The sequence below is a fragment of the Achroia grisella genome, unplaced genomic scaffold (assembly GCF_030625045.1).
Source record: "Achroia grisella isolate CSIRO2021 unplaced genomic scaffold, CSIRO_AGI_Agris_v1 utg516, whole genome shotgun sequence".
NCBI classification, from domain to species: Eukaryota; Metazoa; Arthropoda; class Insecta; order Lepidoptera; family Pyralidae; genus Achroia; species Achroia grisella.
The window spans coordinates 107,143-117,039 of record NW_026712909.1 but is presented as its reverse complement, the minus strand read 5'-3'; the positions used below and the strand labels follow the sequence as shown (position 1 = coordinate 117,039).

The 9,897-nt window shown below is 31.0% G+C and overlaps 1 protein-coding gene across 1 annotated transcript; it reads right to left on the bottom strand.

The window, feature by feature from the left end:
• Positions 1-8,687: 8,687 nt before the first annotated feature.
• LOC131847224 (enhancer of split malpha protein-like) lies at positions 8,688-9,528 on the bottom strand. The gene has a single exon (XM_059196718.1). The coding sequence runs from the start codon at positions 9,471-9,473 to the stop codon at positions 8,997-8,999; it is 477 nt and encodes a 158-aa protein (XP_059052701.1). The 5' UTR covers positions 9,474-9,528; the 3' UTR covers positions 8,688-8,996.
• Positions 9,529-9,897: the final 369 nt, after the last annotated feature.

Sequence of the window (9,897 nt, the reverse complement as noted above, 5' to 3'; positions counted from 1 at the left end):
ACTCAATAACTTTTTCAAAAGTGAGTTCTTTGTCCTATATCTTTAAGATTACTTTCTACTTGGCTTGAGATACTCAGATCAAAGTTTGAAAATGGAACCTTACCGAAAGAGATTTAAATTCAAATTTCGAACGTAAGCTATAAAGAGTGTGCAGACAAGCGACGATAGTTGAGAAAAGAAGAGCACACATTGCGTTTATGGCGAGATCCGTTCCCACGATCCACGCGACATATGGCGCGAGCGGGGTGCACTTACGCGCGATCAGCGGTTGACGCGTGCACAAAAAATTTCCTCGGACTTAGCGGATCCATGCGATGATGCTCCGGTAAATGTCGATAAGAAACCGGTATAATGGATGTCATGTCGTTTACTAACTTTTCTGATGGCGGGTTTGGAAGATAACATTATTTTTATTACCTAGAGAAGGAACTCTATGGCATGCATGTTATTTTACTTAAGATACATAGGTTCTATTATTTTTTTTTAATTATAATAAAGGTAACTGTATTTCATTATTTGTAAATTATTAGAAAATTTTAGATTTACAAAACTAAGTTATATATGTATAAATAGGTAGCATGAAAGCAAAATAATAAAATAGGTATATGTTTAGTTATTCCTGAAAATTTAATTTTAGAATCTTTTAGATTTTCAGTAAGATATTTAAAATTTAGCCAACATAAATATATATATGTATATATATATATTATGAAGTTAAACAATTTTAAATAACACCACGTGATTTACTCTTATATTTTTGAACATATGTAAGTATAGGTACGTACCGTTAAAAAAAATAGCTAAAATTATACTGTCTACAAATTTTCCTTCGTATGATATAGGTAATTTATTATTGTATATATCATTTATATCTATTGTAGTCAAAAAGTTAATTATCTAAAAAACCCGCGCAAATGAAATTTATTAAAAAAAAACTATAAAAAATCAGTTACACTACGACTCAATGGAAAATTAAATAAAAACCAAGGTCATGTGAAACATCCCGAATTTGAATTTCGAATGGCGTTTTTTAGCAGTGGGGGCAGGTGGTGCGAGGCGCGCGCAACTGTCGCCGTTCCCACGGCCCGCGAACACCGGGCGTCTGCCATCTACGCTATACACTGCTATAGGCTATATTACTAAATGACCGTGTCATGATTGCCAATTATGAAATTACCAAAAACCTGTTCCTATTTTAAATTTATTTCTCTATGTATAGTTTGTTTTATATTTTTATATAGTATTATTGGTATGGTATTGGTATATGGTATTTATATACCCGCGCTTGCGTCACTAAGGACAAAATAATTTTTGTATGAATCTGCGTAATATTTTTTTTTACTACGGTATATTTGTCTACAATTGTTTACATGGACTTATTTCGAAGGTTTTGTCTGCATATACATATAAGTCCGTCGAAATTAAATTAAAACAGTTGTGTGTACAAACCTTTTTTTAAGCATTACAAGTTATTACATATATTTAATTTTGTTTTGTTAATTTTGTTTCTCATTAACTCTTATAATACATAATGGTAATTGCTCTATAGTATAGGGATCTTGTCAGTATAATGTAGATTTTTATATATAATAGTATATTTAAAATCCGTTAAGTATTAGTAGATATTTAAGAGTTGCGTACCAAAAAATAAATCTTCAGATACTTTATGACATTACTTATAACTTATAGTTGTATCTATAATGGATTTGAAAGTAGTAAAGTTAAAGGAACTGTATACTTTTAATATTATTTTGTTTAATATCATTAGAAACAATTACCGCAAGTGCTTCGTAGCTCGTAGAAGTGCTACGTAATTTCTTAGCCATAATCACATAACATTAACAGAAAACATTATAATCTTGATATATATTATTCTTTAAAATATTTTATACTATAAAAAAAAAAGTTTATATTAAATAATTAATATAGGTTAAAATAAATTTCTTATTTATACTAAAAAGATATAATTATAAAAATATGCAATATGTCCATATTTATTTGCTCATGAAATAAAATAATCCAATTATTATTTATAGGTATTTTTATTTGATTTGAGTATGCATTGACTATTATTATTTTAATATTATATTGCATATTGATGCAATGATTTCTAGTTAATTTGGTTTTTGGTATTTAAGTTTTAATTGCCATCTCCCTAGTAGTTAGTCGTACTCGCTTATCAAAACTATACTGTGTAAAAATGGAGCATATTTTTTAACACAAGGGAAAGAAATTAAAGGAATAATTAATTTATTATTACCTTATCACCTTATTATTTTCAATATTGCTACTGTCATTCTGTTATTAATGTCACTCTACTATCATACGCTTATATAAAATTTAAGTGTAGATCCCAACGCCATCTAGCGGAGATCGAGCAAACTAATGCCGACAAGGCGCTAAATAATAGTAATAGATATGGGGAGACGGAAGTATTTGCAAGACAATGATTTTTGCAGACAATAAGAATGAAAGGGACTTTAAGGTCAAAGTGTATGAAGTTCGTGGGAATGTAATGGAATTTAGGAGGGTGATGCGTGTATAAATGTTAGCGATTCATTTGGGATACAGTTATTTTTGTGTCATCCACCAGGAAGTAACGGTATCTGGATACCTCTGGACATTAACTTTTGTGCGATTAGTATCATAGTGAATTCTGAGAAATATTTCTGTAATATGAGAGATGAAAATTTAAATTGTGTTTGTGGAGTATATCTAACGAGATTGTCTGTGTTTCTTAGCGTCTATATATTTAGTCTGTGAATTCTGTGATTACTAGTGATTTTCTTGGTGTTAATATTGTAGTTAATAATGACATGACGAGGATGAAAAGAAGAACATAAGCAATACATTCGGTTATCCTTGAAGCGCCTTAGAATAGTTTCCATATTATACTGCCTGCTCAATCCAGCTGATATGATTTAGTAGTAATGTAGTTTTAATGGTTATAAACATACTAAAAATTTCTACATTTCTGTTGTCTAGTTTATAATTTATGAAAGTGTTAAAGTTAAATACCAAAGGTTTATCGTGGTAGGTACGATTAGTATAGATTAAGTACCCATTTTACTACTATATTTATTTAAATTAGTAGGAGTTTTTACATGTCGTACATTCTCTATACTCTGTCTGGTTTACATCAGATTAACTCTACTTTGTTAAAAAGTAAATATAGATTATCTGAAGTATAAATAAGTCAGTACATATACAATTGTCTATGATTTTGTAGCCTACGTTTATCCCTACATAAGCAAAGACCATATTATCTATTGGTGATAGAGTCTATAACACACAAAAATCCTATAAGGCTTATGTATAAATATCTAAGTTTAAATTTGTATGGCATGCATTTACAATCAGTTAAGCAAAAAAAATTGTTATCTAGTTGTAAATTGACCTTTATTTTGGCACGAGTACAACAGTCAGCTATTTCGTAAATATTGATATTTCATACTATAAGTTTTATCAGTTGTACAAGGAGTCGACGTCAACAAGACCCTGACTCATACATTATTTGTTTTTGTTAAGGGAAACAATAATTTTATTGCTATCTATCGATTTTTAATAACTTCCTCACAATATGTATTATAGATAGCTTGAAAATCTAATAGGCATATTTGTCTCTGTAACTATGGAGAATTTAGTAAACACCGAATATTTCCACTCGCACCGTGTTTTGTTTGAATCGATAATGTAATTTGTCATTACTCATTATTAACTTATAGAATCGAGAAACAAACATCTAAGGATTATGATTTCTTTATGCAGTCAAAAAAAACTCGAACTAGTATCTGGCACATTGCGTTTGAAACTTTGAAGATAATATACTTGTAGTACCTAATATCATTAAAAAAATATATAGTTATGAGTAATATGACAGACGTAGATTAGTAGAGAGAGAGAGAGATTAAGATGTTAGTTTTTGTTTAATATAGATGTACCTAATATGAGCTAAGCCTGACATATTTAAGTACCGCTTAGCGCCACTTACTGTAAATTACTTTTACTGTGTCTATAACCTTCTCACAAACGCGAGCAATAAATTTAAAAAGTTTTATTCCAATAGAACTGGACAAACAAATTAATATCGATACTTAGGTGATGATATCAGTGTGTTAATCTAGAGCGTGTTATTTTGACTTACTAAGAATCGTATTATTTACAATTTTATGTTGACAAAATACTGAAGTATACTTGTACCAAATATTTATAATACCTATTTTTTTATATGCAATTTAGTTTTTTATTATTATTTATTATGACTTGAAATACTTAGAACATACATAAGTATGTTCTAAGTATTTCAAGTCATTATAAATAAGATTTCTGCATGTTTGTTTTATACTTAACTAGCGGTCAACTTCAAATTCGTATGGATTCATTTATTGAAGAGATTTGAAATTGATTTTTTTATTTATTTTAGCCTCTATGTGCCAAATATTTATTTGTAATTTTATTCATTACAAACAACCTTTCATTTTTTAATGTAAGTGTAGAGTATGTTTATTGTATATGTATATAGAGTAATGTATATTGAGAATAATAAGTAGAGATAAATAATTTATAAAATGTAGCCTTAACATTACCATTGCCAGCTCATCGCTTTGACGCAAGTCGCGTGTTGACTCGATGTGCCATCATCTGAGCACACACGGGATGATATCACCACTCAAACTGTTACTGGAGATTGCACAGGTGTCTATATTGTTCTATTTTGTTGTCTATTCAATGAACGTGTGTTTTGATTGTGCGGGAAGGTCGCTAGCGGGGACCCATAACTGACTAAGATGTATTATTAGGTGCTATATATTATACTACAAAATATATTTTTATTCTTTAAAAATATGTACTAATATGTGAAAAAAATTTAGAGGTGATTAAAAATTGATTAAATACTATTTGGCCACTACAGACTAAGAAGTTAGGAAAATATTGCATTTACAGAAACATTATTAAAATGTGAATGATATATATTCATATTTATTAGGTTATTATGAACTTTTAAAATAAGTGTGTGTAGATGACAAATAGAATAATACTGATTGTAAACTAGTCACACATATATATCTTGTAGAAGATTATAAACTGCAAGTTCCATAATAACATAATAAAAGATTTCATACTCTAAAGTACTGGTTATCATATTATTTTTTCCATTAAGTGATTACATTTGTTGTAAGCAGGTAATTGCTCCCAGTCTATAAATGATAAGCCGCGTGAAATGCTTTTAAATGTTGCTCTAATTGCTTTTATACGACCGACACCCTAACAGTAATTTAATTGTAATCGAAAACTAATTAACTCAGCGGCGCAGCGCAATCTTCAATTAGCCATAGATCATAATTACTACAGGTCTAATAATATGTTCCGTAACCAGTTTCAATGACCCTTCTTCTATTGAAGTCTATAAACCCTTGCACATGGCATATACTTTTGAAACATTTCTTCGCTACTATTTATTGTAAATGCACGTGTCCAAGAAATTAGAAGCGGCTGATAATAAAAAAATTAACCCAAATTTTGCAAGAGTTGCGGAATTTAAAAGTAAGGGTTGCAAAAAATCCTTTCTAACCCAAACGTCCGAGTTGCATTGAACACGTGCATGACAATGCGCCGATGAGTCACGAACGAGCCGTCGCGATACCGGAGCGAACTGAGTATTATTAAATTCGAGAAAGAAAAAAAAGATAAGCGTTCACTCGTCGTACAACGTCAAGGAATTGAACATCTGCCAAAATTTCTCACGGCTCGGTCGCAGCGCCGCGTATGGTATTATTATGCCGGACCACTTTGCTATCTCTACACAGTACCCACGCATTATAGATGTTGGAATCGTATGTTCTGGTAATTATTACGAGACGGCTAGCGGTATCGGGTGCTTTTTAATGAATAGCTTGGTGATTTGCATATCAGGTTAGCGGCGCTTGGCGCGACGTAAGCCATAAGTGTCAATACGGCTCGAAACGTGTGCTTAATTAGAATGCAGATTATATTGAAACCGATATTGGCATGATTGGTGATGCAAGCGTAACTGTATATTGTAATCCTGAAAACTGGTGGCAGTGAACAGGAATGTTTTCAGTAGAGAAATTATAGTACTAACAAATTTAATAACTTTTTCTCCTTGATAGTATTTGTAAAGTACTAAAACTACTAATACAACAACTGCTGCTGAATTATGAAAATGTCCTGGATCAGGTTTTTGCCAGTAAATATTTCGTGAAACAAATCCATGCATTCCGCTACCAGAAAGATACGAAAACGTATTGGACCAATGGGCAATTTATTTATTTAGTTTTATAGCTTATTAGTTATAGATACTAATAATTTATTCACCATTGATATAGTAAAGTCATCAATATTTTTTAAAATGTTAGAGAATCCTTTGACAAAGTAGTGTTAAAATTAATATTGTATATTAATTTTATTATATATATATATATTTGTATATGTTATCAATATTGTATTTTACTATAACTGTAGATTTCATGTAGTAATTTCAATATATAGGTATAGTCAATAACACCTATATTGCAATTTTGTGTAAATGACTGCTAATTGTGTAGCTAGTTGTGTTTTTATAGAAGCATCGAGTACTAGTACAAGTTGTTTATATAATTATTTTATTGTCTCTTTATAACTTGTATAAAGTACCTTAGCATGGTGTATAATTTTGTTATTCTGTTGTTCCATATTATTATAATTGAAACCCACCTCGAAAAGGACATGAAAGTTATATAGATTTAAAATATATAATGTGAGAGTCATTTATGACTTCATCTATACTATTATAGAAATTGTAAACTTCATTAGCTGACCTAATATGAAATAAGGGTTATTTTTTTAACAAATGTCTGTTTTGACGTAGAAATAATTTTATATGAACTTCTTTTGAAAAAATTGAAAACTTTTCTAGGCATGAAATACAATAACACAGTTGAACTTGTTAATAATAGAAATAGTTCAAAGGTGAAGTAAGATAAGTTTTCGTAGTAAATTGTAATTACAATGCCTAATTAAAAGTACAGTTTAATTAATATGAAAATTAAATGAAACCTAAATTTAATATGAATTCTGTTTTTGTAAGTAGAGAAAGTGCACGTGTATCATATTTGAATGGGCACAGGTTAAATACTCAATTGTGATGCATCTTTTGTTAGACATAATACATTTATTTTACTGAATTTGTGCAACAGAGTAAGATTTTTTATACAGGAATAGTAGAAACGTGTCTCGACTTGTTCGTGAATTTATTTTCAGCAACACGTTGGAACTTGTTCCGAAGGCTTTGATGCACTTTTGTAATTGCATATAATGCATGCAGTTTTTATGGCTTGCGCAAATAGATAATTATAGATCGTGTAAATAGAATCACTTTTATGTTTGACACTTTTTACTGTTTTTATTATTGTATAATGTGTGTAGTTATTTCTTTTTTTTTAATTTTGACTGTATGATTGCCATAACCTAATGAGTAGTGAGGCTTTTAACCTAAAAACTTTTTACAGTTTTTCCTAGTTTAAGGTATGGACAGAGAGAATTTATGATAATCGTTTCATATTCTTATTGACGCATGATTTTGTATTGAAGTTATAGCATATATAAAGTGATTTATTTAGTAGACATGTAATTAAAATCTCAGTGTGTTAGATTTATTAAAAAAAGTAGTACAGAGTAGTTTAATTTGACTATAAAATAGTGTTAATACAAGGGTGGTTTTTAATGTTGATGTAGATTAATAGTAAATAAAAATAAGTTTTATAATTTTATGTTACCTGTGTAGTCTTAGGTCAATATCAAAATTAGCATTGTACTTATAAGAATGTAACATCACTACACTAATATTACATTCTAGCCTATACGCCTCCTAAATCACTTGATGATGGGAAATTAGGGTGCATGATGTCCAATAAGCACATAATCGTAAAATTAGAAAGACAGAAATAAATAAAACGGAAGAATGTAGTATATATAGTCAATTGCAAGATAAATTTATACTATTAGCTATATTTTCTTTGTGTTGGCAATATATTTTATTTTATTAATCAAAGGGTCATTCATGAAAGAATATCATTTACATTCTTAATGAATAAAAGAAAATGAGAGTAATGTTACTGTAATGTTGTTACTATCGACAAAAACATAAATAAATCTGATAGTGTCTACATACATTCCGTAAAGAAAGTAATTTACATATAACAGAATGATTTAATAATTATGAAATGAATAATAATAATAATAAGAGGCATCAAAAAGAGCGGCAATTTAAAAAAGCATCCATTAAAAACCCAGTAGCAAGGTCCGCCTCGAGGTCTACACGTGCGCACGCGCGCAAGTAAAATGTTGCTCGGCCAGTATGGCGGGCAGAAAAGCAACGCGACCGGACTCGGCGCCTACAACCACTTTTCTTATAAGTATAGTGGCTCGCGCCGTGAACGTCGTTGACTTGACATCTCGTCTAACCAGTTTCTGAATATCAGAATAAAGCCTCCAATATCTATAGCCTTGCAACAACCTCATCAAATTGACGTTGTATGGCTGTGATTCTCTTATTATTATAGCCTGTTGCGATTTTCTGATTAAATAAAATATGTATATATCAGAATAACTAGTAAAACAAAAAAATAAGTTCAATCATTATTTTATTTTCAATTTTTCTCATTGACTAAAACCAGTCAATTTATAGTATAAATAAATTACTAATCCTAAAAAAATTAAAGCTCGTACAAGGAAGATCACATTAAGCTCAATACACTAATCGATATTAATTTATACAATACAACAATATTAAAAAAATATCACAACATATTCGAAATACAATTAAAGCTTTCGAGGAGTTATCACGAATGTTGAGCTAAGTTAATTCTAATTTAACCCTATATGGCACCTTGAATATTCTAAATTAAAGCTAACATCACAGACGATTGCAGAAACCAACGAAGCGAGCACTGGTTTCTTTCGAGGAAGACACTGATTTTTGTCGACATTTGTTTGATTTAGGCTTGAACCCAGCGGTCTTGCATGATTGGATATTGCTGCTCTGGGGTTTGGCACTCGGTGTAGCAGTGTGCTTCGGCGAAGTCAGCTTCGTGTTTCGAAACTGTCGTCCAGAAGAAAGTGCCGGCTTCTGTTCTCGCGAAATGGACTGGCACGTAGAAGTTTTCAGGGGTCACTGGCACAATATCGCATGTGGAATCTTCATTGTATACGAGGAATGCAGCACCGGATTGGCATGCTTCTACTTCAGCATAAATTTTGCGCTCCAGCCTCTCGTTGTTCAGGTTCTGCTCGTCCTCGTAGCACGTGTCGCAGGTTTTGGCGGGAACCCGTTTTGTTGTTTTCTTGATGATCTTCATCAAAGGCTTTAGGAGAGCTTTGAAGCCACTGTTCTTCATCTTCTCACTGTTGTATTTGTTTTCATTCATCGAATTGTTTGTGGCGATGATATATTCGTTGTTAGCGTAGTAAGACATTTTGGAAATAAAAGGTTGCTTATGGAGTACGTGTGTCGCTAGTGAGATCACAGGCGGGTGTGGGGCTGCTATGGCCGACTGGGGCATTTATACCCGGCGCGCCGCCCCCGACACAAAAGCACCTTGTATGTGAAAAGCTCCCTTCGTTTGTGTGGGTGTATCAAGTGGTTTATTCGAAATCCACGTTATGATTTTACAGTTTCGAAGTTTATGTCATACCTAAGTAGTTTTAGGTTTTTCATTGGTTATGGAATTTTATTTCAATTCAGTAAAAGATCAAATTACTTATTCAGAATAAATACAGAGTTAGAAATGCAATTGAAAATGAAATTTGAAACAATTACTTGAATCAAGTCTTAGCAAATAGAAGGTGAGGCTTTGCTAAATTAACATCGTATACCTAATGGGAAATTAATGAGAATAC

Excerpts from the sequence above, each read along its gene's own strand:
- LOC131847224 (XM_059196718.1), bottom strand. The coding sequence starts at position 9,473 with ATGTCTTACTACGCTAACAACGAATATATCATCGCCACAAACAATTCG.